Raw genomic sequence first — 27,951 nt, forward strand, 5'->3', positions numbered from 1 at the left:
TTTTAACTTTATTTTTTTATTTTTCTGCGCTGTACCTAAGAACATTTGTAGCTAAGATGGTGCTGGGAATGGCAACATTGTACTCCTGTATTCCTGTACTGGAATACACGTGACAATAATCATAGAATCCCTACTGTGTGCAAACAGGCCATTCAGCCCAACAAGTCCACACTGACCCTCCGAAGAACTGAACACTACAGGGTAATTTAACATCACCAATCCACCTAAACTGCACATATTTGGAGAGAGGGAAAGATGTTTACACTGGGATTGGCAAATCCCTTTGAGATTCAGATTTCCAAAGCCTTTCCCCATTTAGAAAATAATCTATGCTGTTATTCTTCCTACCAGAGTGCATAACCTCCCATGTTCCCACGCTGTATTCCATCTATCTCTATTTTTCCACTCTCCCAGACTGTCCAAGTCCTTCTGCAGGCTCCCCACTTCCTCAACACTACCCATTCCTCCACTAACTTTATGACATGTTCAAACTTAATAACAATGTCCTCAGTTTCTTCATCCAGATCGTTAATGTATAACATGAACTACTGTGGTCGCAATACTAACCCCTGCAGAACTCCACTAATGCCATCCTGAAAAAAAGCCTTCTGTCCTGTGATGATACTATGGCTTTAGGAAGTGTATTCTGTTCTCTTTTTTTCAAAGCAGCCATTTTGAGCTGAGCTGTCTCTTACAAGCCGAAAAAGTAAACAGCTTGTGAGGCTTCGGGTTTTTTTCAAAGCTGTAACAATAGAAGCAGCCTGACTGGGTGGAGTCAGGTTCCTACAGAACCAGGGCTTTAGTTTCGCTTTCAGCAGTTGTTGGGGGTTTTGAAGTTGGACATGGAAGCTGTTATAGCTAAAGACTTGGGTTCTCTCTCTGCTGCTAAAATCACATCTGAGACAATCTGCTTGACTGTCTGTTCCCTCTCTCACTACCTCGCAATGCCTATTCCACCCCCCCGACCACCTTGTGCTGCCTGTTCCCTCTCTCACTGCCTCGCAAGGCCTGTTCCCTCCCTTATTCCTGATGAAGGGCTTATGCTTGAAACGTCGAATTCTGTATTCCTGAGATGCTGCCTGGCCTGCTGTGCTTTGACCAGCAACACATTTACAGCTGTTCCCTCTCTGACTACCTGGTGTTGCCTGTTCCCTGTCTCACTGCCTCAAGATGCCTGTTCCCTGTCTCACTGTCTCGTGATGTCTGTTCCCTCCCTGACCACCTTGTGATGCCTGTTCCCTATCTGACCACCTTGTGCTGCCTGTTCCCTGTCTCACTGCTTCGTGATGCCTGTTCCCTGTCTCACTACCTCATGATGCCTGTTCCCTCCCTCACTGCCTTGTGTTGCCTATTCCCTCCCTGACCACCTTGTGCTGCCTGTTCCCTTTCTCACTGCCTTGTGCTGCCTGTTCCCTCCCTGACCACCTTGTGATGCCTGTTCCCTCCCTGACCACCTTGTGCTGCCTGTTCCCTCCCTGACCACCTTGTGATGCCTGTTCCCTGCCTCACTGCCTTGTGATGCCTGTTCCCTCCCTGACCACCTGTGATGCCTGTTCCCTTTCTCACTGCCTTGTGCTGCCTGTTCCCTCCCTGACCACCTTGTGATGCCTGTTCCCTCTCTGACCACCTTGTGCTGCCTGTTCCCTGCCTCACTGCCTCACGATGCCTGTTCCCTCCCTGACCACCTTGTGATGCCTGTTCCCTCCCTGACCACCTTGTGCTGCCTGTTCCCTGCCTCACTGCCTCGCAATGCCTGTTCCCTCCCTGACCACCTTGTGTTGCCTGTTCCCTATCTGGGCAGAGTGAGTACCAGTTCAGTCAGTCGAAGGAGGGTGTCAGTGGAAGAGTACTGGTTGGTACAGCCGGAAAGGAAGAAGAGTTCCCTATCTGACCACCTTGTGCTGCCTGTTCCCTCTCTCACTGCCTCGCAATGCCTGTTCCCTCCCTGACCACCTTGTGAAGCCTGTTCCCTGCCTCACTGCCTCGCGATGCCTGTTCCCTATCTGACCACCTATGCTGCCTGTTCCCTCTCTCACTGTCTTGTGCTGCCTGTTCCCTCCTTGACCACCTTGTGATGCCTGTTCCCTCCTTGACCACCTTGTGCTGCCTGTTCCCTCCCTGACCACCTTGTGCTGCCTGTTCCCTATCTGACCACCTTGTGCTTCCTGTTACCGCCCTCACCATCTTGTGCTGCCTGTTCCCTGTCTCCCTGCCTTGTGCTGCCTGTTCCCTCCTTGACCACCTTGTGCTGCCTGTTCCCTATCTGACCACCTTGTGCTGCCTGTTCCCTGCCTCACTGCCTCGTGATGCCTGTTCCCTATCTGACCACCCTAAGCTGCCAGTGCCCTCTCTCTGTGTTGCAACTCCACTGACATCCAGTGTCTTAGTAAAGTGTTTTGCTTAAAGATAAGTAGGGTAAGCATTTGAATTACATCTGGAACACAGCACCTTACACTTAGAGTCATAGAGATGTACAGCACGGATACAGACCCTTCGGCCCAACTCGTCCATGCCGATCAGATATCCCAACCTAACCTAGTCCCATTTGCCAGCACTTGGCCCGTATCTTTCTAAACCCTTCCTATTCATATACCCATCCAGGTGTCTTCTAAATGTTTGATGAAGCAGCTGATGGTAGTTGCGCCAAAGGCTCTACCCTGAGAAACTTCTCCAGAGATCACCTGGAACTGAGGTGATGGACCTCCAACAACCACTAACACCTTATTTTGTGTCAGGCGTGACTCCAACATGTAGAGAGTTTTACCCCGATTCCCTTTGACTCCAGTTTTGTTAGGGCTTCATACTTGGTCAAATGTGACTGACTGCACAATCTTTACAAGCTTGCCTTTAAATTAGATAAAAGTGAAGGTCTAGGCTATCTCCTAGATATATTTGAAGGGGATTTTGTCTGGTTTGTAACAACCCTTACTGCCTGCGTTCAGTCATCCAATCTTCCATCCAGTACCTTGCCCCTAACACAATGGGCTCTTATCTTTTTTAGCAACCTCCTGTGCAGCAGCTTGACAAAAACCTTCTGGAAATCCAAGGCGATTGCATCCACTGGTTCTCCTCTTTCCAGCTTGCTCATTACCCCAGCAAAGAATTTGAACAGATTTGAACATGACCTTCCCTTGATGAAACCCCATGCTGACTCAGCCCTACTTTGATCACACAGTTTGAGGAACTCTGCAATCTCATCCTTAATAATGGACTCCAAATTCTTGCCAATGACAGACATCAGGCTAAGTATCTATAATTTCCATCTTCTGCCTCCTTCCTTTCTTAAACAGAAGTGTAACATGCACCACTTCCAGAACCTCGTCAGAGTCCAGTGATTCCTGAAAAATCACCAGCAATGCATTTACAATCTCCTCAGCCATCTCCTTCAGAGCGCTGAGGTGTAGTCCACCTGGGAGAAACTGCAGATGCTGGAGATCAGAGTCGAAGAGTGTGGTGCTGGAAAAGCACAGCAGGTCAGGCAGCATCCGAGGAGCAGGAGAGTCGACATGATGAAGGGCTTATGCCTGAAACGTCGACTCTCCTGCTCCTTGGATGCTGCCTGACTGGCTGTACTTTTCCAGCACCTCACACTCTTCGACATGTGTAGTCCACCTGGTCCAGATGATTTATCCACCTTTAGACCTTTCAGCCTCCCCGGTACATTTGCCTCAGTGATGGCCACTGCGCTCACCTCTGCCCCCGACTCTCTTGAAGCTCTGGTGCCTTCCACTGTGAAAACTGATGCAAAGTACCTGTTCAGTTCCTCCACCATCTTTGTTCCCTTTCCCTACTTTCCCAGCTGTCTAATGTCCACTCTTCCCTCTGTCTTACCTTGTAGATATGTAAAAATACTCTTACAATCCTGTTTTATATTACTAGTTAGCTTACCCTCACCTTAATCTTCCAGCCACTCTTGCTTTTCCAGTTACCCTCTGCTGGTTTTCTCAATCCTCTGACTTCCCACTATTCCTCACCACATTGTATGCTTTTTCTTTCGCTTGTTCGCTGTCTCTGACTTTCCTTGTCATCCATGTTTGCCTCATCCTCCCTGAATATATTTCTTCTTCTTTGAGATGACTTTTTGCTTTGCCTCCTGTTATGGACTAGGCCAGACCCCTCCAAACAATCTTAAATAGGCAGCCCCAGACCGTAACTTTGCAATTTGTTTTAGTAAGTACAGTGAAAAGTAAGTTAGGAGTAAGTTAGCTAGGTTGACTACTAGATTTTACAACAGACAAAAAATTTATTCACACAATTATGGAATGAAACACAAAGAACAGAATAAAGAACCCCTACAGAACTCCGACAATCCTAAACTAACTTCATTATGCTGTTCCAAATATGCACAACAGTCCCAATAAACAAACCTCCTTAACAACAGAGTAACAATGACACTGTTGTGGAAATTAATTTGACTTGACTCAAATGCTAGCAAGAGCAAAGAAAAAGTTTATTTTTAACCTCTGCAGGGGAACCCATTACATTGGCAAGATGCCTCATGTAGGAGACTCCTGATAGCATTCACATATTCTCTTTATACTACAATGCTCTTCTCCTTATCAACACCTCAAGGCTAGGGGCCTGGAACATTTGAGTTCCTTTCCAAATATGGTGTTGTTTTTCTCATGATATGGTAGTTTACTGGCCTTGTATGTCCAGGTAGGCTGGTTTAACTTTACATTTTTTCTGTCTGTCTGCAATACTTTGTAAAGTCGGGCCCTAACTTCTTTGTTTTCCTTTGCTTTTATAGATTTCACAAAGGCTTACAGGTTGAAGTTAGGAGGGCAGAGGGAGAGAGAGTTTAGCAACTTGTTTCCTCATAACCCACAGCTAAACTGACTCAATCTTAACTTCTGAACTGAACTGCTCAGCTAGAGAGCTGGCCATGCCCCCTTGACTTATACAGGTTACCTTTAAAAACAGAGTAAAAAATGAGGTCTGCAGATGCTGGAGATCACAGCTGAAAATGTGTTGCTGGTTAAAGCATAGCAGGTTAGGCAGCATCTCAGGAATAGGGAATTCGACATTTCGAGCATAAGCCCTTCATCAGGAACATAAAAGATTTGGCCTCATCGTATAAAACAAAAGGCCTTTCATCTCTGTACCACACCAGTGAGTTCAGAGCCTCAGCGGTTTATAACCCCTCTGAAAAAAAAACAAGGATGCAGTATCCTTGAGAGAAGGAACAGCTTTTAGAAAAAAGGGACCAGCTTTGTGACACCTCCGTCCTCAAAAAAATCAACCATCAATTTCAAAAGATTGCTTCATTTTCAAAATCCTTCAAAAAAACTGGTTAGTAGTCTAAAACACACATATACAGCACAGTAACTACACACATGCAAACATGCACAATCGCATGTGAATTCAGGCTGTGGTTTACCCAGCACCGAACGCCTCCCTTTCTCATTCCGGTCTCGATAACGCATCGGTAATCACATTTTCACGACCTGCCACCTGCACAATTGTCACATTGAATGGCTCTAACAACAAGCTCCATCTAAACAGGCTGGCATTTTTGACCTTAAATTTCTCTACAAATGTCAATGGGTTATGATCAGTGTATACGATTGTCTCAGATGCATTGCTGGTAATATAAACTCGGAAATGTTGGAATGCCAACACCAAGCTCAAAGTCTCTTTCTCCAGCGTTGAATATTTCTGTTGATGAATGTTCAACTTCCTAGAAAAATACCCAATGGGTCTGTCTCTTCCCTCGTCACCCTCCTGCAGGAGCACCGCACCGACACCCACATCACTGGCATCGATAGCCAACTTGAAAGGCATTATGTAATCCGCTGTGGCTAATACTGGGGCAGTGGTTCACACAGTTTTTAGGCTGTTAGTCCACTGTCCACTGAAACGTCTGGCCCTTTTTTAACAATTTGGTGAGTGGAGCAGCCACATTGCTAAAGTTCGGCACAAACTTTCAGTAAAACACACTCAATCCCATGAACCGTAGTACTGCCTTTTTCGTCAAGGTGTGGGAAATTTCCCAATTATATTTGTTTTCACACTGTGAGGCCATTTGTCCATGTCCAATAACATGGCCCAGGAAGGTGACTTGGGCTTTGGCAAGTTCACTTTTAGCTAGGTTTGTCACCAAGCCTGCCTTCCAATGTTAATCGATCAAGTCCAATAAATGCTGTAAATGTTCCTTCCATGAGTGACTAAAAAAATCACCAGGTCATCAATATACACCAGACAGTTGGGTAACCCAGCAATGACCTTATTATTCAGTCTCTGAAATGTGGCTGGAGTGTTTTTCATATCAAATGACATTGATATTGCCCATTTGGCATTACGAAAGCCGAAATTGCCTTTGCTCTCTCCGATAGAGGGACTTGCCAGCAGCCTCTGAGCAAGTCCAACTTAGAAATGTAAGTTACTTGTCCCATCTTTTTGAAACAGTCCTCCAACTATGGAATTGGATATGCATCAGTCTTTGTAACAGCGTTGACTTTGCAATAGTCCACACATAACCATTGGCCCTGGCACCGTGACTATGGGTGAGCTCCAGTCACTGTAACTCACTTTGATTATGCCATCTTGGAGTATGCGCATTATCTCCTTCTGAACCTGTGCCAACTTTAGAGGATTATGGCTATAAGGATGTTATCAATAACTTATCTAATGTTAATAACTTAATTTCTCCACCTTCAATTTTAACAGTCCTCTTACATCATGCCCCCAAATTAATGCAAATGAACTGAATTTGGTGGATTCATTCAGCGCACCTCTGATTGCAAACATTATAAATGGAACTCCCTTATCCCAATCATCTGGTTAATCCTGTCCATAAACCCTCAACATGACCTTTAATGTTTGATCACACTAGTGCTCCGTGATTCTGGATGGCACACAGTAGATTTGAATTCTTTTATCCCCTAACTCAAAAGATGTGCAGGTTAGGTGAATTGGCTATGCTAAATTGCCTGTAGTGTTCAGGGATGCATAGGTTAGGTGCATTAGTCAGGGGAAAATGGAGGATAATAGGGTAGGGTGAAATGGGTCTGGGTTCATTACTCTGGAACCCAGGTGGAGGGTTAGTCTGGAATTGTTGGGCCAATGGGCCTGTTTCCACACTGTAGGGATTTATTCTATCCATAACCTCCTTGAGTTTGGATGTGAGGTTTGATTCTTGATCTAATGGGATCTTTGATAGTCCACATCAAGTTTAAAAAAAAACACCATTTGATTAATTCCTCTATGACCCCTTTTTGCTGTGAGAGTGCATAATAGGACTGCCTCATCAATATGTTCATTGTTAATAATGCCTTATTCCAGCTTTTTTGATTGTGTAGGTTCCCTACCTCAAACAGACACTTGCAAAAGAATCCTCAAATGCTGGATTAGGTATTGAAGTGTGCAGGATTTATTACTGCCTGTGGTTTTCCAGTTTGTTGAAATTGGTGACACATCTGGCAAAATTCAACTACATCCTTATGCAGTCCAGGCCAGTAAAAGGGTCTTTGTATTTTAAGACAGTTTTCCCTCAAGCCTAGATGACCTCCAAGTGGTAGCTCAGGTGCCACTCAGCACCTCCTTTCAATCCCTACTGAAAAGAAAGCTGATGTATGTCTGCCTAGTTCTCATCTGCTTGAATGTGTGATGACCTCTATTTCCTCATTAAGAAGTCATTGTCATGGAACACGAAATTCAGGCTCAGTTTTTGGCAGCTGACTCCCATTCACTGAGGTGAATGTGATTAAAACTGCAATATCTTAGACCTACCATGCTCATGGGAAAGCTACACTGACTCCCAGGAAGGGAATAAAAGCACAAAACCCAAAATTGTTAGCCTTTTGAAAGATATCAGGAGAGAAAGATCCAGTGAAAAATCACTACTGGAATTTGGACAAAGCCAGAGATTATTCTGGAACAAATTCCAAACACTTGCAAAATGCAAATTGAAAAAAAGTTAAAGCCAGTGATCAGAACAGAGTGGGAGAGATCAATTTTTATTTCCAAATCACTTCACTACAAGCCTTTGGAAGAATTCTTCCAATGAGAGTTGGATACAAAACAGGCAAAGACTGCAGTCAGAGGTCCCACTAACTGCTGTCCTCCAGGGAGAGCCTGTCAAACAGGTACTCTCCCAGCCCATTCTCAGGAGCTCCCAGACGCTTCAGGTTGGTGATGTAGTCCCCAAGTCGCTTGATGATCTCAACCTCCTCATCCAAATAGTGGGTCTCCAGGAAGTCACACAGCTGGAAGGAAGGAAGGCAGTCATATTACAAAGGAGCTAGAATATGGAGATTTGTTTTCTCTACAAGAAATTTCACTCATACTTCTTTAGATGGTCACTCCTTGACAGGATCTTCAAATTTGAAGAAACATTCCAAAAAGACACATTTAAAAAAAGCATTTAAGATCTTCATATTTATAATATATTGCAAGACCTGAGCCATGAAATTTTGAAATGTGGTCATTTGTCATGTAGAAAGTTCAAAAGGGTGCAGCAAGCTCCCAAGGGGGGGGGGGGGGGGGGGGGGAAACCAATTCTAAGTGTATAATCCTGGCTGACAGGAGAATGGGTATAGGCTGCTCCACCAACAAGACAGGGCCTTAAGCTTTAACACTGCACAAGAAAGATGGCACCCAAGTTTGATAGTACTGAGGCAGTGCTGCATGGTCAGCTTCATGCATCAATTTGGGAGACGGATTGGAATCTGTAGCTTTAAGAAAAGTGCTTATGGAGTCAAAGTTGGTATCAGGAGTCCCTATTCAAGTAATTGCCAGAATACTTGAAACAGATCATACCTACATGTTGTATAATATTTGACTTTGAAAATTAACAATTGTCTAGTAGTGATGAGAATGAGGGGGTGGTGAAGCTTACATGAGGGTCAGTCTGGGCAGTGGCGAGTTGGTGTAGATCCAGCAAGCTCTGGTTCACATTCTTCTCCAGATCCAGGGCAGCCTGCATTGCCTGCAGACCGTTACCCCACTCATCCCTCTCTGGCTTCTGAAACATGGAAGCAATAAAATGACAGATCAGTTATCAACTATTGGAAGACTGCCATCATCTTGTCTATTTATACTTTCACTCAAATCTGACATCTCATTGTTGATACTGTGGGATAGAACACACTAGGGGTCCCATGTACATCAGACAAACCAGATACTACTGTACTGGCCAATACAGAAGTCAGATAGGCAGAACTCCACTGCAGGATGCAAAAACCCTGTCACTGATATGAACCCACATCAGCCAATTCCCACCTTCACATCCTGGAGGAGGACTCTGCCTCCACGCTGATTCTGGAATTTCAGCAGCTTCTCTGCATGTTCCTGCTTCTCCTGGGACTGAGCTTTGAAGAACTGGGAGAAATGGTGCAGGGCAACATCATCCCTGTCAAAGTACGACATCTGAAAGAGAACCATTTACATCCTATTAATACATCACTGGCCCCAATTCTAGTTGGCAGAAGTATAAACTAGTCTTTTCCAGCTGCATCTCACTTCTCTCCAATAGATTGGAGATGTCATAACTGAAATGTGTTGCTGGGAAAAAAGAAAAACAGGTCAGGTAGCATCCAAGGAGCAGGAGAATCAATGTTTCAGGCACAAGCCCTTCTTTAGGAATCTTCTTCGGCTTATGCCTGAAACATTGATTCTCCTGCTCCTTGGATGCTACCTGACCTGTTGCGTTTTTCCGGCCACACATTTGTCAGCTCTGATCTTCAGCATCTGCAGTCCTCACTTTCTCCTGGGTGAGTCATAACCCAAGGTCGTGTGTTCCAATTGGGAAAGTCCAACATTTTGGCAGAGTATCAGGAAATCTACGTTATGCAAACAAAATATTCAGTCAAGGTCAAATTCTTTTGAGCACAAAGAAACATGCAGCGTCTAATAGTGACAGAGAGATAAGAGTCAATACACAACACATTGGGAATGAAGCCAAGCCAGGAACTTCATAGATCCTGAGAATGTTGGAATTAAGGACATTTCTAAAGGAATAGGGCCATGTTAACAAATCTGAATGTCCTGGTAGCAAGGGAGGGAAATACAAGATTCCTTCAATAGCAATTTTTAAATGACTAAATTTTTAAAGTATTGACCAGGCAACAAATGCTTCATTAAAAAGTGGATATCATCTTGATAAACAAATGATAGGAAGTGATAAGCAGCTGTAACCCAACTGGGGAACTAATGATAGCTGCTGCCTTTAATCTGTCCAGTAGGTGTCCCCATTCCTTCAACATGGAGAGCCCTACTCTCATTCAACCATAAAGTCCTACTACAGAATCCCTGATGTTGGGCCAAATGGCCTGTTCCAACAAGTCCACATTTACCTTCTGAAGAGTATCCCACCCAAACCCAATCCCTGATTTTAATAATCTACATTTACACTTGGTGGCTCAGTGGTTAGCACTGCTGCCTCACAGCACCAGGGTTCTGGGTTCGAATCCAGCCTCAGGTGACTGAGGAGTTTGCACAGTCTGAGAGAGAGTTCTTCTGGGTGCTCCAGTTTCCTCCCACAGTCCAAAAGATATGCAGGTTAGGTGAATTGGCCGTGCTAAATTGCCCATAGTGCGAGGTACATTAGTCAGAGGGAAATGGGTCTGGGTGGGTTGCTCTCCAGAGGGTCAGCATGGATTGGTTGGACTCCAGCATCTGCAGTCCTCACTTTCTCCTGGTTGGGCTGAAGGGCCTGTTTCAAACACAGTAGGGAATCTAATGCACCTCATCTACATATCCTTGAACACTATGGACAATCCACCTAACCTGCACATCTTTGGATTGCAGTAGCTCAGTGGTTAGCAGTGCTGCCTCAGCACCGGGGACCCAGGTTCAGTTCCAGCCTCTAGCAACTGTATTTTGGAGTTTGCACATTCTCCTCACATCTGCAGGGGTTTGCTCCAGTTTCCTCCCACAATCCAAAGATGTAGAGATCAGATGGATTGGCTCTGCAAAATTGCCCAGAGTTCAGGGACATGTGATAGACAATTATACAAAGCTGGAATCAAACCCAAGTGTGGCAGAGCTACCACCCCACCCCAGAGATACTCTGGTGATCGTCCCAAGCACCAACACCCCAGGACTGTCACACCCAGAGTGTGTTTTAAGAGACATCTTGACACTGTGTTCCATCCATTACTTTTAATGACCCATTTACGCACCCACATCCTATCCCACTACTTATGTAATATTACCATACAGTTAGCTAAGTTTAGCAAGTGGTTAGTACTACCAGAAGCAGTAACAGACTGTCAAGTTTGGACAAAAAGAACAAACTTCAAAAGTAGGACAGTACAAAATAAAAATACATTCAGTCTCCAATATCTGACCATTAACATCACAACTTAGTTCATTCCCACTTACAAAAACATAAAATGTTTCTTAGCAGATATCACTTGAAACCCAGAAGCAACACTCACCAAAGACTGATAGAGATAGGAGGCAGTGAGCTCCAGGTTAATCTGTTTGTTGACAGCAGCTTCACAATCCTGGTGATAGTTTTGACAAACCTGAGAGGCCATTTCACCAAAGCAAATGCTTTCCTCCAAAGAAAAACTCACCAAAAGCCAACACCAACTACATACACCTACTCCCCTCCATCAGATTTGAACTTATACCTCAGGAGTTGAGCAGCAGCTCAATGACATAATCAGTGGTGACCAATCACTCTTGTTAATCAATCGATCAGCTGCCATGTCCAATCAAGTTTCAGTCAGCACAGGATGTAGTCCCCAAGTCGCTTGATGATCTCAACCTCCCCATCCAAATAGTGGATCTCCAGGAAGTCACACAGCTGGAAGGTAGACAGAGAGTGTAAAATACTTCAAGAGGAGTCAGAATGGGGGTGGGGTGGGTAGCAATTTCTATCCAGTTTGGTCTCTATTCATGTTGTTGTTTTCAGTCTCCTGTCAAAAGTAAGCCATAACATTTGATGTTTCTCCCAGTTTGTATCACAACGTGCTAAAAGAGCTTACTGGGAGGGACAGTAAAGAGACAGACCTGGAAGTACATTGTGGTGTTATGCAAGGAATCATTTGGACTGTAGGCACGGAGATGGTAATGGATTAGAATGGTGCTGGAAAAGCACAGCAGGTCAGGCAGCACTCTGATTTTCCTGCTCCTCAAATGCTGCCTGACCTGCTGTGCTTTTCCAGCACCACTTTAATCCAGACTCGGGTTTCCAGCATCTGCAGTCCTTGTTTTTACCCACTGAGATGGTAGTGCGAATGGAAATGAAGCAGTTAGGAAGCACAGTGAGCAGATGAGATGTGGCCATCAAATGCAGGATACAATATTGGTCAGGTTCCAGAGGGCATTACCCCTCCTCTCAAAGTGACAGGAACGCCTTCCCGTGCAGCTGAGACATGGACAGACACCTTCAGCAGTTCACTGTAGTACATCTCTCACTACAGTCAGTGCAGGGGGCCTGGAGCAGACCTGAGTCTATATCATGAGCTCATGTGAGACTACTCACTATGGAGGCACAGCTACTGTCAATGAAATACTAGTTTAGTTTGCAATATCAAACAGCATTTCATATTGCTCATTTAATATCCTTATTTACAGCAATACTGGAATGTAGTTATTCAGGACAAAACTGCAGTGGTTCCCTAATTGGTCTGTGGGTCTTTGCAATGATCAGGCCAGTGAGGTGTTGCCCTGAGGGTGTGGCAGTGATGAGAATTAGGAGGTGGTGAAGCTTACATGAGGGTCAGTCTGGGCAGTGGTGAGTTTTTGATTAGATTCCCTAGTGTGGAAACAGGCCCTTCAGCCCAACAGGTCCACACCAACACTCTGAAGAGTAACCCACTCAGACCCATTTCCCTCTAACGAATGCACCTAACACTATGGGCAATTTAGCATGGCCAATTCACCTAACCCGCACATCTTTGGACTGTGGGAGGAAACAGGAGCACCCGGAGGAAACCCACGCAGAATGTGCATTGGTGTAGATCCAGCAAACTCTGGTTCACATTCTTCTCCAGATCCAGGGCAAACTGTATTGCCTGCAGAACGTTACCCCACTCATCCCTCTCTGGCTTCTGAAACATGGAAACAAAGGACAGTTAAGGATCTGAACAGATCAGTGATCAGTTATTGGGAGACTGCTGTCACCTTGTACATTTGTACTCAATGTTAAGGCACATGATAGTCAGAGACAGGCCAGTATATTCTTTACTGTGGCGTGAGTCTGTGGGATTCAATGCACCTCCTGTATAATTCAGCCCCTGCATAGCACATTTGAGACTCCTCTGTCCACAGAGCTGATCCGGAGAGATCAGACAGGAGAAACAGATCTGGAAACAGGTCCGAAAAGTCAATTTGCATACCTGGTGCTTCAGGAAGTGAAAATCCTGTCACTGACTTGAAACCACATCATGAGAGCAGCCATTCCCCTCCCCTCCCCAACATCCCAACTGGAGGAGGACTCTGCCTCTACACTGATTCTGGAATTTCAGCAGCTTCTCTGCATGTTCCTGCTTTTTCTGGGACTGAGCTTTGAAGAACTGGGAGAAATGGTGCAGGGCAACATCATCCCGGTCAAAGTACGACATCTGAAAAAGGGAACAATTTAGATTCCATTGAACACATCACACACAGTAATCCAAATATCCTCATTCTATAGTATAATAGGTGTGGTGATTCAATCAAATGTCTTTACTCCAGCCTCCAAGTGATTTAATTTCCCAGACAACAAACTCAACTAGATATCCACTCTATCTACACCTCTCATCATCTTGGACACAGTAACAAAAGTCAAGGACAAACCATGAAGGGTCAGACATTTCAGATGGGACTTGAACCCACAATGCCTGCCTTAGGAGGCCAGTGCCTTATCCATTAGGGCCACTGGATTTCCAGCATCTGCAGTCCTCAGTTTGCCTAACCAACTCAACTAGCTTCACAAATCTATATGCAGCAAGCCCAGGGATAGAAAAGAGATGACTGCCACATCCCAAGAAAAAAACCTAACCCATGAACACCTTTGCCCAATACATCATTGAGCATCTAATTAGCCCACTAGCTGGTAACATACATGGACTGATATTCCAAAATCAAAGTTGGAATAGTGTTCTATTGCTAATGAATGTAAAGAGACAGCTGGAAAAACCATGTAACATTAATGTAGAAATGGGGGCAGAAGGGATGTCAGCGACATGACTTTAAATTGAATAAAGTACATACAAAAGATCCAAAAATAACTATGTAGTCTTTGCAGAGTAAATGATCACATTGGAATCAAAGAGTTGAAAAAAAAGGCATTGTCTACTGATGCAGAGGTGTACCTATCTTCACTGAGGCATCAAGGGAGTCTGAAAACTGAACAGACCCAAAACACTCCAGCAAAGATATTAGATAATAGTCTCTCCCCACTGCACCTCAGCAAGACATCGTTTTCTTCAGATCAGTATATTCAGTTTTTATTGATATAAAAACAAACTTTATTCACAAAAATATCTTTATACACATTCATTGTCATTTTAGCAGTTCAGTTCCATTCCATACAGTAGCACATGAAGAAACAAGCCAACATTTGAGTTTGATCTATCCAGCAAAGACCCAGTTTTTAACCCCACAGAGACAACACTTACCAAAGACCAATGGAGAAGGAAGCAGTGAACTCCATGTTAATCTACTTGCCAACAGCAGCTTCACAATCCTGGTGATGGCTTTGACAAAACGGGGAGGCCATTTGACTAAAGTAGCACAAGGCCAGACTTGAACCCAGGTCCCTGGTGCTATAATGCAGCAGTGCTAACACTTAGCCAAATGGTGACTGATGAATAACGACTTTGTGGAACTTCCTGTGGTCACCTTGCAGATTCAATGAGACACAGGAAGATCAGTTTATAAACCAAGCCCCAATGTGTTTAGATGTCAAATCTCCGTGCCTTACTAGTTGCTAGAATCATATGGTGCACTCACCATTGCATTATATCCATATTGAGTGGTTCATCATTTTAAGGATAGCAATCTTTACCACAAGAATCTGTTCCAAGGCCTCTGCTGTTTGTCATTTTTGGAAATAACCTGGATGAAGGCATAGCAGGATGGGTTAGCAAAATTGCAGTTGTGGATAGTGCAGAAAGATGTTGCAGGTTACAGAGGGACATAGATAAGCTGCAGAGCTGGGCTGAGAGGTGGCAAGTGGAGTTTAATGTGGAAAAGTGTTTGCTGATTCACTTTGGAAGGAGCAACAGGAATAAAGAGTACTGGGCTCATGGTAAGATTCTCGGTATTGCAGAGGAGCAGGGAGATCTCGGTGTCCAGGTACATTGATCCCTGAAAGTTGCCACCCACGTTAAGGCGGCATACAGTGTGTTAGCTTTAATTGGTTGTGGGATTGAGTTTCGAAGCCAGGAGGTCATGTTTCAATTGTACAAAACTCTGGCGCAGCCGCACTTGGAGCATTATGTATAGTTCCTGTCACCACATTATAGGAAAAAACATGGAAACTTTGGAAAGGGTTCAGAGAAAATTTACTAAGATGTTGCCTGGTATGAAGGGAAGGTCTTATGAAAAAAGGCTGAGGGACTTGAGGCCGTTTGAGAGTGTGAGAGAGAGAGGGGATTGACATCATTGAGTCATACAAAGGAAATCAGAGGATTAGATAGGGCGGACAGTGAGAGCCTTTTTCCCTCAGATGGTGATGGCCAACATGAGGGGACATAGCTTTAAATTGAGAGGTGATGGGTATCAGTCAGATATCAGAGATAGCTTTTTGTATAAACTCAGTAATAGGGGGCGTGGAATGCACTGCTGCAACAGTAGTAGACTCACCAACTTTAAGGGCGTTTAAATGGTCATTGGATGAACATATGGATAAAAATGGAATAGTGTAGGTTAGATGGGCTTCACAATAGTTCCACAGGTCAGTGCAACATTGAGGGCCAAATGGTCTGTACTGCACTGTAATGTTCTACTGAGTGCTCCTGAGGAGATATTTTCTGGCAGGTGCACATCAAATGAATAGCACAGAAGCTGGTCATTCAGCCCAATTGCTCTGTGCTGATGTACATATTGAGACAACATCGTCTCTAATGGGAGGGGAGTGGGGCTTGAAAGAAAACAAGGGAAGGGCTAGTTCAGTCAGACTGGGGCTATAGCAGCAAAGCTCCAACCCCTGTTCCATTTGGGGGAATTTATGAAACTCTCGCCTCAGGCTTGTGACATAGTTACTGTCCAAGCTCACACTAACTGCCCCTCTGTCCTCCTAGTGGCTCATTGGCAGACAGCTGCTGCCACGTAATTCCCCCACAGGCCAAGGACTGTTCAGCAATGGCTTGAACGCTGTTTCTAGAATGTTGCATATTGAACTTTACCAGACTGGGACTGGCAGGGTCAAAGGTCAGCACAGGAGCATTAGCATGGTTGTTGAATTTTATAATTGGTCAGTTCCCACTGCTGAGAGTGTCTTCTACCTGAGCTAACAGAGGATGGATGGTTTTGGTCAATTTGCTCTCTCCATTCCTTTCTAATAAAGAGTAGAGTTCCTGCTACTGTACAGGGAACCCCCTTCCTTCTACTTCAAGCAGAAAGTGGGCAAGGAAGAGAGAGACATGTACTTGTGGAATAATATGACAAATACTCTAGCTACGACAAGGAACATGAGATAGACCAAGCCAATACAAATAGAGCTTTAAATTGTATCAGCTTGCTTCTCCTCTAGGACCTACTAGATCAGAACTGGCTGATTGGAGAGTTGGTCATTTGGGCCATCATATCTGCACCAGCCCCTCCTTCCCACACAGTGGAAAAGGAAGATTTTATTCTAATGGAGTTGTGTGCCCAATTCAGAACAGTTGGTGTGAAGCCCAGTTGACGTTGGCTCCAAACCAATTATTTACCATGTGTTCCAGATCTGCCTTGATAAATAAGGATCAAGCATAGAATGCAGGAACGGTTGCAAACATACATTTCAGGGAATCTAAGTTCTGCAATGGACATTAAAACCTGCATCAGTAATAGGACAAACATCAGACACAGGCAGATTATTCTTTAATTATGTTCAAGTTATTCAACATAGCCACTTTTGACATTATCCAGAGAAAGAGGAAGTGGGACACTAACAGTATTCAATGCCCCACTAGCTGCTGTCCTCCAGTGAGAGCCTGTCAAACAGATACTCTCCCAGCCCATTCTCAGGAGCTCCCAGACGCTTCAGGTTGGTGATGTAGTCTCCAAGTCGCTTGATGATCTCAACCTCCTCATCCAAATAGTGGGTCTCCAGGAAGTCACACAGCTGGAAGGAAGGTAGAGAGAGTGTCAGATATTACATGAGAAGAGTCAGAATGTGGGAGTGATCAGCTCCTATGCAGCTCATTCTCCGACATTCAGGCGGTTTACAACTAAGCCATTGCTGGGGGTGGGGAGGGAGGAGTTTCACCACATTAGGATCACAGACAAAGGCAGTGGTCAATATGCATAGCAACATCCCATGGTGATTGGACAGTTTGCTGACAAGTACAGAATAAACATCTGACAAGATCCACAGGGTACATCACCAGCATCTCTCCCTTTGCTGCACCAATTTTGCCCCATGGAGTGGCTCTCCAATCTACAACATGGAGAATACAGAGGGACAGTTAGTCAGGGAAGGGAAAACTCCGTTTCAGCCAGATATTGACCAAATGCCAAAGGAGGATTTAGTGTTGTTCCCTCAAGATTCTTAAAGGCTTTGCTAGAAGTGTAGGATATTCAGAAGTACATTAGTTTACTAAACAGTCAGTTTGTGGCTTTGCGATGATCAGGCCAGTGAGGTGTTGCCCTGAGGGTGTGGCAGTGATGAGAATGAGGAGGTGGTGAAGCTTACATGAGGGTCAGTCTGGGCAGTGGCAAGTTGGTGTAGATCCAGCAAACTCTGGTTCACATTCTTCTCCAGATCCAGGGCAACCTGCATTGCCTGCAGACTGTTACCCCACTCATCCCTCTCTGGCTTCTGAAACATGGAAACAAAGGACAGTTAAGGATCAGAACCACCAGCTGTTCCAGGTTGCTTTCACCTTGCACATTTGTCAGTGATATTAAAAGGAGCCACAACAGTCAGACAGGTCAATATATTCCTTACCATGGAGTGGAATTTAAAGAATTCGCTGCTCCGCATGCATCTCCCCTACACAAGGGATTGGAGTCTGGTCTATGGGGCAGATCCCAAGATCAGACTGACAAAACACGACTAGAACTTGAATTCCCACACCCCCTTCAGGATGTGAAAACCCTGTCACTGACGTGAAGCCACATCACGCAAGCTGCCACTCCCCCCAACATTCCCACCTTCACATCCTGGAGGAGGACTCTGCCTCCACGCCGATTCTGGAATTTCAGCAGCTTCTCTGCATGTTCCTGCTTCTCCTGGGACTGAGCTTTGAAGAACCGGGAGAAATGGTGCAGGGCAACATCATCCCGGTCAAAGTACGACATCTGAAAAGAAGAATTTCTATCCTGTTAACACATCACACACAATGACCCAAGTAATCCCAGACTTCTGGGTGATTCAGTGACAGAATTAAGGGTCTTTACTTGAGCAGTGTTGTTCCTCAGGACAAACTAGCTCAGCTAGCTTCACAACTATGCAGCAACTCTAGGGATAGAAAGGAGCTACAGTCATAGTCAAAGATGTACAGCATGGAAACAGACCCTCCGGTTCAACCTGTCCATGCCAACCAGATATCTCAACACAATCTAGTCCTACCTGCCAGCCTGTATTCCACCAAACCCTTCCTATACATATACCCATCCAGATGCCTTTTAAAATGTTCCAATTTTACCCACCTCCACCACTTCCCCAGCAGTTCATTCCATACTCGTACCAGCCTCAGCGTGAAAAAAAATGCCCCTTGGGTCTCATCTTTCCCCTCTCACCCTAAACCTGTGCCCTCTAGTTCTGGACTTCCAGACCCCAGGGAAAAGGCTGTGTATTTATCTGATCCATGCCCATCATGATTTTGTAAACCTCGGACGCTCCAGGGAAAACAGCTGCAGCCTGTTCAGCCTCTCCTTGTTGCTCAGATCCTCCAACCCTGGCAACATCCTTGTAAATCTTTTCTGAACCCTTTCGAGTTTCACAATATTTTTCCAATAGGAAGGAGACCAGAATTGCATGCAATATTCCAACGGTGGCCTACCCAATTTCCTGTACAGCCACATCATGACCTGACTCCTCCCCCCCCACCCCTCCTGTACTCAATACTCCTGACTAATAAAGCATACTAAACATCTTCACTATCCTATCTACCTGCAACTCCACTTTCAAGGAGCTATGAACCTGCACTCCAAGGTTTCTTTGGAGAGACACACTCCTTAGGACCTTACCATTAAGGTGTAACAGTCCTGCTAACATTTGAACACCTGCACTGAACACCCTGAGTTCACCTCCTAACCAGTAATATTTAGTCCTTGCCCAACATTAGAAAAAGAGCGCGATGACCAAAAAAGTGTGAATATATTGTTTTCAAGCTGGGACAGGTGCAAAAACATGAGACACAGACTTTATTCAGGTTGAAGTACAAACATGTCCTAAAATAGCTCTGTATTGTCTTTGCAGACAGACAAGCATCACATTGGAATCAAAGTTTCCCTGTAGTTAAGGGACAAAAGGACATTATATTCAGACAGGTGTGAATTTACTTTCAGAGTAAAGGAGGGAGTCTGACAACTGAATAGACTTATTACACTCCATCAGGAAGAGTTTAGATAGTGGACACCGCCCACTACTCTTCAGCAAAACATCACCACATCCTTCAGCCAGATTCAGTTATTTTCAGCATCAAATATACTTTAATCATTAAATTAAATACATAGTCACTAAAACAGCTTGGATCTATGTAGGAACATAGAACAAAAACAAACAAACACTGGAGCTTGAATCTTTTGGATAGAGTCAGTCTTAACCCCACAGAGACTCCCAAAGACTGAGAGATAGGAGGCAGTCAGCTCTATGTTAATCTGTTTGTTAACAGCAGCTTCACAATCCTGGTGATAGTTTTGACAAACCTGGGAGGCCATTTTGTTAATACAATTCCTAAATAACAAACTCCCTCTCTTAAAAACCCACTATCATGGAAATTGGATTTATACTCTAGGAGCAGGCCCACAATTTATTAAACAGGAAATGACATCAGTGATGCCAATCACTCTTGCTAATCACGCAAAAAGCTAGCATGTCCGATCGGATTCCAGTCAGCACAATATGGGATCTTGGGTCTCATGAGCCAATCAGAATGTTAAAGGTCTCCTTCGATGGCAACTCAATGTTCATGTCATTGTTCATTAATCTGTGACAATCTTCACACGCCAAATGCAAACTCAGTAAGTGTCTATAAATGCTTATGAAATATTCATCAGAACCTTGTCCTTAATGGGCTGTGTACATAAGTTGATCAACCAGAAACACCAGTGATTTATTGGTGGTAGTTAAGAGATGACAATTGCCTCAGGTGATTTGATGTTGGGTAAAACTGTTCAGTTGTGTATGGTAGCAGTTCGGGATATTAAAAAAAAACACTAGAACTGCATTTGGTCAGCTGAGAGCAGATGTTATGATAAGCTTGACCAAACCAGAGGAGCTGAGTTAATTTATTTCCTTGGAGGACTCTTCTTCCTGACTCCTGGCTGACAGTATTGAAACACTGACAAAATAATAGGTCCAGGGATGGCAAGAATGGTATTACCACTCAATTATTCATACAGTGACCCAGGCAATGTTCAGTGGAACTGGGTTCAAATCCGACCATGGCAAGTGTGGAATTTGAATTCAACAAAAATAAAAATCTGGAATTAGGAGTCTAATAATGCGGTGTGCAGCATGGCAGCTCAGTGGTTAGCACTGTTGCCTCACTGCACCAGGGTCCCAGGTTCAATTCCAGCCTCATGACTGTGAAGTTTGCACATTCTCCCCGTGTCTGTGTGGGTTTTCTCTGGGTGCTCCGGTTTCCTTCCACAGTCCAAAGATGTGCGGACCAGGTGAATTGGCCATGCTAAATTGCCCGTAGTGTTCAGGGATGTGTAGGTTATATGCATTAGTTAGGGGGAGTGGGTCTGGATGGTTTCCCTTTGGAGGGTGGGTGTGAACTTGTTTGGCTGAAGGGCCCATTTCCACACTGTAGGGATTCTATGACCGTGAAGCCGTTGTTTATGGGCAGGAAAAACTCATCTCGTTCACTAATGTCCTTTAGGGAAGGAAATATCCCATCCTTACCTGATCTGGCCTACATGTGACTCCAGACCAACAGGAATGTGGTTGACTCAAAACTGTCCTCTGGGTAATTAGCCATGGGCAATAAATGCAGTGACACCCACACCCTGTGAAGGGGTTAAAGGCCTCGTTTCTGAAGCTAGAACCATACAATCCCTATAGTGTGGAAGCAGGCCATTCACCCATTGAGACCACACGGACCTTCTGAAGAGCATCACACCCATACCTACCCCATCAGCCTGCATTTCTCATGGCTAACTCACCTAGCCTGCCTGTTCTGGGATACTATGGACAGTTTGGCCAATTCACCCTAACCGGCACACCTTTGGAGTGTGGGAGGAAACCCATCAGACAGAGGGAGAATATGCCAACTCTACACAGGCACAGTCGCTCGAGGATGGCATTGAACCTGGTCCCTGGTGCCATGAGGCAGCAATGCTAATCACTGAGTCAGTGTCACCACTTGGCATATGTTCTCAAAGAGAGCCCTCACTCCATGGAACCTGCAGTGTGCCCCTTCTACAGGATGAGCTGCAGCAACTTGTAAATATTTCTTTTGACAGCCTCTCCCGAACCTACATCCTCCATCCAGACAAAGGAAGCAAACGCAAGTGACTAACACAACCTCTAGATTTCTCCTGTGAGACCCCACCCCCATGACACACTAGGTCCATCGTCGTCACTGAGTCGGAATCCTGGAACTCCCTACGTCCCAGTGCAGATCAAGGTGACAGTCCAGCGTTCCCCCTAAATACTGGCTTCACCAGCCAATCTCCCATCACCAGAATAAAGTGAATGGAAGACTTAAGGACTGAAATTTGGAACATTTACTTTATTTCTTATTTACTACTTTATAGTGAGAAGAACTGTAATGTTGAACTTTTAACTTTTATTTTATCTTTCTACTTTTTACATCAGGTTTTGTACCTGTGTCCCTTGTATCTAAGATGGTGCTGTAAATGGCCACATTGTAAACTTTTCACTGTATTCCTGTATCTCTGCACTTGCGTACATTAGGCAATCAAATCTAATTCTAATATTAGAGTGTTATTTCCAGGCCATCAGTGAAAAAAAAAGGAACAAGAAGCTTACAGGTTGAAATTAGCAGGGCAGAAAGAGTTAGAGAGAGAGCCTGTTTTCACATAGCTTACTGTTGAATTCCCAACTAGTTCTGAACTGCACTGATCAACTAAAGAGCTGACCACTCCATTTTCATTATACAGGTCACTTCTAAAACATGACCACTTTGGCCTGAAGTCTCATCTGTTTACATATAAACAAAAGGCCTCAAAATCCTTTTTGTCTCTGTACCAAACCAGACTGATCAGAGCCCAGTGTGGTTTATGACCCATCCGTCAAAAAAATCAAGTACACAATATCCTTGAGAAAAGGAACAGCTTTTAGAGAAAAGGGTGCAGCTTTGTGACCTGCAATACAGTAAACAATCTTCAACTAAAACTTTCATCTTTTATAATGGGATGTACTGGTTTCTATTCTTTGAGATGTAAATCCCAGAATTTCTTTTAAACTACATTCTTAAGATAACACCTAGCCTTTAAAAGGCTGAGCTAACTCTGTCTGTGCCTCAATTCTACGTCAGACTGACAAACCCTCTGTACAGTTCTACAGAGATTTACATGGATTCATGCAGTTAGAGCAAAATAAAGCATCATTCTGCAAAAAACAAATTCACTCCATAAGCTTACATGTGTGCATGGCAGATTGAGTTTCCTTTTGCCTTGGGCAAAATTTGTAATCCTACACTGTTCCGGTCAGAATCAATGAAAGTGGATTTTTCTTTCACGTCAGGCGTTCCTGGGATATTGCTGTTGGGAAATGGTGAGTGGAATTTCTCCAGCTCTGTGTGGGGAAGGTTCCAGAAAAATAGCGAAGGGGTTGTGTCATGGAGGGCTGTCCTGTGTATTCCAGTGACCGAATGATTGAGAGGTGCGTCAGATACCCACTGAATAAAGAAGGACAACCAACTTAAATAGTTAAGGCCCTAATAGAGGACTCAGAGGTAACAGAAGGAAAACTGTGTCTAATTCAGGTAGGTGCACTTTACCATCTGGGTGCAAATTATGATTTATGATTTTCATTTCAAAGCTATGTAGTCTGATACTGAAGATACTTCCCTTAGCTCCCTAATCATCTGGTTAAGTACATGTACGAACAGATTCAAAATCAGCTGCTTCCCTGCTGTTATCAGACATTTGAAGAGACCTCTCAAATGTTATGTTGATCTCTGTGGGGCTGTAACACTACATTCTGCACTCTGTTCTGCCACCCTGATGCACTTTGTATGTATGAGCTGCCTGGTAGAACACAAAACAACACCTTTCACGGTATCTCGGTACATGTGACAACAATAAATTAAATCTTAAATACACAGAGGGATGTGGAACCCAACATAGAGGTGTGTTTCCAGATTATAAACAGATGGATATGTCCTAATGTGGAGCAAAGGGCTCAGTGGTTAGCATTGCTGCTTCACAGCACCAGGGTCCTGGGTTAAATTCCAGCCTCAGGTGATTGTCTGTGTGGAGTTTGCACATTCTTCCCAGTGTCTGCGTGGGTTTCCTCCGGGCGCTCCGGTTTCCTCCCACAATCCAAAGATATGCAGGTTAGGTGAATTGGCCATGCTAAATTGCCCGTGGTGTTAGATGCATTAGTCAGGGGTAAATATAGGGTAGGGGAATGGGTCTGGTTGGGTTAGTCTTCGGAAGGGCGGTGTGGACTTGATGGGCCGAAGGGCCTGTTTCCATACTGTAGAGAATCTAATCTAAAAAAACCCCTGAGATTGCTGGAAAAGCTCAGCAGGACTGGCAGCATGTATGGAGAGAAATCAGAGTTAATACTTCAGGTCCAATGACCCTTCTAATGTGTGTTCCTTGGGTCTTCACACCAGTTCAGGCCAGATTTCTAGGGTACTTTTAAGCAACATTTCTTACATGATACCATGACCATAGAGCCATAAGTTCAGGTTCTGACCTCCCAGCAGAGTATGAGTACATGATCAGGGGAAATCACAGTGACATCACAACTTACCTCAGAAGCACATGACCCTCATCACTTAACCCTATCCCTAAAAGATGGCCCCAACCTAACGTTAGAGCTGAAAATGTGTTGCTGTAAAAGTGCAGCAGGTCAGGCAGCATCCAAGGAGCAGGAGATTCAATGTTTCGGGCATGAGCCCTTCAGGAATGAGCCGTTCTTCATTCCTGAAGGGCTCAAGCCCGAAACTTCGATTCTCCTGCTCCTTGGATGCTGCCTGACCTGCTGCGCTTTTCCAGCAACACATTTTCAGCTCTAATCTCCAGCATCTGCAGTCCTCACTTTCTCCCCAACCTAACGTTACCCAAACATCTCCTTATGGAAGAATTCCTACTGAACATCGAGGAGCAGGAGCACGTGAGAAGAAAGCCACATGAGGGGGCAGAGAATGACTGTTTTTTGTAGCTTTCCAATGTCAGGGAAAAACACCTTATAGTGTCAACTTGGAGTTTTTTAATCCCCCATCATGTCTTTATCATAAGTACATCAACATTTATAACATGGCTGTGAATGACTCCAAACACTGGTCCCCTCAGTCTGAAGAGGAACAGGGAGTGTCGCTGGGAGATAGAAACCTTCTCATCTGTTCTCCATCCTCCAGTTATCTGAAGGGAGGGTCAGAGTAATAATAGCAAAGTCCTAGCGTTCTCCTTTATATGTTTCATACAAGATTCCCAGTCCAATGTTCGGGGGCCAATGAGTTCAAATTTCTCCACGTCGTTGGCAGGTTTACCCAACACCATCTAATTTAGATCACACAACCTTTGACAGGTATTAAAAAAAATCCAGCTGGTTCACCAAATCCTTTTGTGAAAGGTATTGCCAGTTCTTACCCAGTTTGGTCTAGGTGGCTTCAGTACTTCGTTCATATGGATGGCATATTTGACCCTGAACTGGGCTAGTAAACAAATCATTTCAATGGATATTGACATGGGGGGTAAAAATGTTGGTTTTCTTAATCCTATCCTGTGAATTAGCAGAGCACTATGGATGCATGGAAGAATCCTTGCTGATTTTTCAGTATTTTTCTGTCAATTTTGGTTTGGAGCTGAAGAGAACTTGACTTTCTTTTTTGAAGCTGCGAGTGGTTTAAAAAAAAAGAGAACAAATCATACACAGTCAGAGATGGAAACAGACCATTCGGTCCAACTCGTCCGTACCGACCAGAAATCCTCACATATTCCAGTCCCATTTAGACTCAGTCAGAGATGTGCAACATGGAAACAGACCCTTCGGTCCAAACTGTCCATGCTGACCAGATATCCCAACCTCATCTAGTCCCACCTGCCAGCTCCCGGCCCATATCCCTCCAAACCCTTCCTATTCATATACCCCTCCAGATGCCTTTTAAATGTTGCAATTGTACCACTTCCCCTGGCAGCTCATTCCATATGCATACCACCGTCTGCATGAAAAGGTTGCCACTTCAGTCCCTTTTATATCTTTCCCCTTTCACCCTCAACCTATGCCCTCTAGTTCTGGACTCCTCCACCTCAGGGAAAAGACCTTGTCTATTTACCCTTTCCATGCCCCTCATGATTTTGTAAACCTCTATCAGGTCACCCCTCAGCCTCCGATGCACCAGGGAATACAACCCTAGCCTGTTCAGCCTCTCCCTATAGCTCAAATCCTCCAACCCTGGCAATATCCTTGTAAATCTTTTCTGAACCTTTTCACGTCTCACAACATCTTTGCAATAGGAGGAGACTGGAATTGCATATAATATGCCAAAAGTGGCCTGACCAAGGTCCTGTACAGCTGCAACATGACCTCCCAACTCCTGTACTCAATACTATGACCATTAAAGAAAAGCCTAACAAACACCTTCATGATCATATCTACCTGTAACTCCACTTTAATGGAGCTATGAACCTGCACTCCAAGGTTCCTTTGTTCAGCAATACTCACTAGGACCTTACCTTTAAGTGTATAAGTCCTGCTAAGATTTGCTTTTCCAAAATGCAATACCTCAATTTATCTAAATTAAACTCCATCTGCCACTTCTCAGCCCATTGGCCCATCTGGTCAAGATCCTGTTCTAATCTGGGGAACCTTCTCTACTGTCCACTACACCTCCAATTTTGGTGTCATCTGCAAACTTAAACTATACCTCTTATGCTCACATCCAAATCATTTATATAAATGATAAAAAGTAATAGACCCAGCACTGATCCTGGTGGCACTCCACTGGTCACAGGCCTCCAGTCTGAAAAACAACCCTCCATCACCACCCTCTGTCTTCTACCTTTGAGCCAGTTCTGTATCCAAATGGCTAGTTCTCCCTGTATTCCATGAGATCTAACCTTGCTAACCACTCTCCTATGGGGGAACCTTGTCAAACGCCTTACTGAAGTCCATATAGATCACACCTACTGCTCTGCCCTCATTAATCCTCTTTGTTACTTCTTCAAAAAAACTCAATCAAATTTGAGAGACTTGATTTCCCATGCACAAAGCCATGTTGACTATCCCTAATCAGTCCTTTCCAAATACATGTACATCTTGTCCCTCAGGATTCCCTTCAACAACTTGCCCACCACTGATGTCAAACTCACCTGTCTATAGTTCTCTGGCTTGTCCCTGCCACCTTTCTTAAATAGTGGCTAATCTGGTGTCAATCTTCAGTCTTCTGGCACTTTCAGGCCAGGATATGACTAGCATTCACTTCAATACTTCTACTCAAGCCAAAATATCATTGATAAAACACAGCCATAATCCCTATTGCAGTCTCAAAGTTAGTATGTTTGTTTAGGATGACCACAAAAAAAAACCAATGCTAGCAAGAGATTTAAAAGTAGCCAAACAGAGGATGATTAACCATTGGTACATCAATTCCCACAATATGGTTGGCCCAGCTATCTAAAAGGAGAATCAGAATCACCATGGGAAAGGTCATTTAGCCCATCAAGTCAACACCAACCCTCCCAAAGAGCATCCCACCCAGATCCACACCATTACCTTATGTATATAACTTGCATTTTACATGGCAAGCAGACCTATCCTGCACATGACTAGAACTATGACATACTAGACTACCCAATCTACCTAACCAACACATCTTTGGACTGCAGGCAGAAAGAAAGAGGAGAGTCTGTGTGGAGTTTACACATTTGCCCAAATTAAATCCAGGGCCCTGACAGTGAGGTAGCAGTGCTAACCACTGAACCACCATGCCACCCTAAGAGTATCCAGTTTTCACAAACTTCGAGGCAGGGGTGGGGTAGGAAATGACAGTTACTAGTCAGTCACAACCCAATAAGATTGTAAAGTAACCCCAAGAACACTTCACCCACCATACATCACTTGAAGACCAACTGGGACATCAGTTATTTTACATCACAGACACATATTCCATTGTTACAATAACATTTATCTTGACTCTTTCAGTAAAAGCAACAAAAGTCAAGAGTATCAAGTTAATTAGAAACAAGGAAAACAGTTTAATTCACATAATAGTTTTAATATTAATCCCCACTGAGACAACACTTACCAAAGACTGATAGAGATAGGAGGCAGTGAGCTCCAGGTTAATCTGTTTGTTGATAGCAGCTTCACAATCCTGGTGATAGTTTTGACAAATTTGGGAGGCCATTTTTTTTGATGAAAACAATGCTACTTTCCTCCTCAAACCAATTCAAAGCCCAACCATAAACTTAGGACAAACACCAACAATATCTAGAACAGTACTACCTTTGAATTTTTATTTATACCCAAGGTGCAGACTCTTAGTTTTATTAAAC

The 27,951-nt window shown here is 44.2% G+C and overlaps 2 protein-coding genes across 2 annotated transcripts; both read right to left on the minus strand.

Annotated features, from left to right (window-relative positions):
• Window positions 1-8,051: 8,051 nt before the first annotated feature.
• LOC132831458 (ferritin, middle subunit-like) lies at window positions 8,052-11,483 on the minus strand. Its single transcript, XM_060849614.1, has 4 exons — window positions 11,382-11,483; window positions 9,223-9,369; window positions 8,840-8,965; window positions 8,052-8,207 (listed from the first exon to the last, which is right to left on the minus strand). The coding sequence occupies exons 1-4, from the start codon at window positions 11,481-11,483 to the stop codon at window positions 8,052-8,054; spliced, it is 531 nt and encodes a 176-aa protein (XP_060705597.1).
• A 5,567-nt stretch (window positions 11,484-17,050) lies between these two features.
• Window positions 17,051-27,815, minus strand: LOC132831525 (ferritin, middle subunit-like). Its single transcript, XM_060849720.1, has 4 exons — window positions 27,702-27,815; window positions 18,238-18,384; window positions 17,777-17,902; window positions 17,051-17,206 (listed from the first exon to the last, which is right to left on the minus strand). Exons 1-4 carry the CDS (start codon window positions 27,801-27,803, stop codon window positions 17,051-17,053), a joined length of 531 nt encoding a protein of 176 aa, XP_060705703.1. The 5' UTR covers window positions 27,804-27,815.
• Between the last annotated feature and the right edge of the window lie 136 nt (window positions 27,816-27,951).

This window comes from Hemiscyllium ocellatum, chromosome 33 (assembly GCF_020745735.1).
Source record: "Hemiscyllium ocellatum isolate sHemOce1 chromosome 33, sHemOce1.pat.X.cur, whole genome shotgun sequence".
NCBI classification, from domain to species: Eukaryota; Metazoa; Chordata; class Chondrichthyes; order Orectolobiformes; family Hemiscylliidae; genus Hemiscyllium; species Hemiscyllium ocellatum.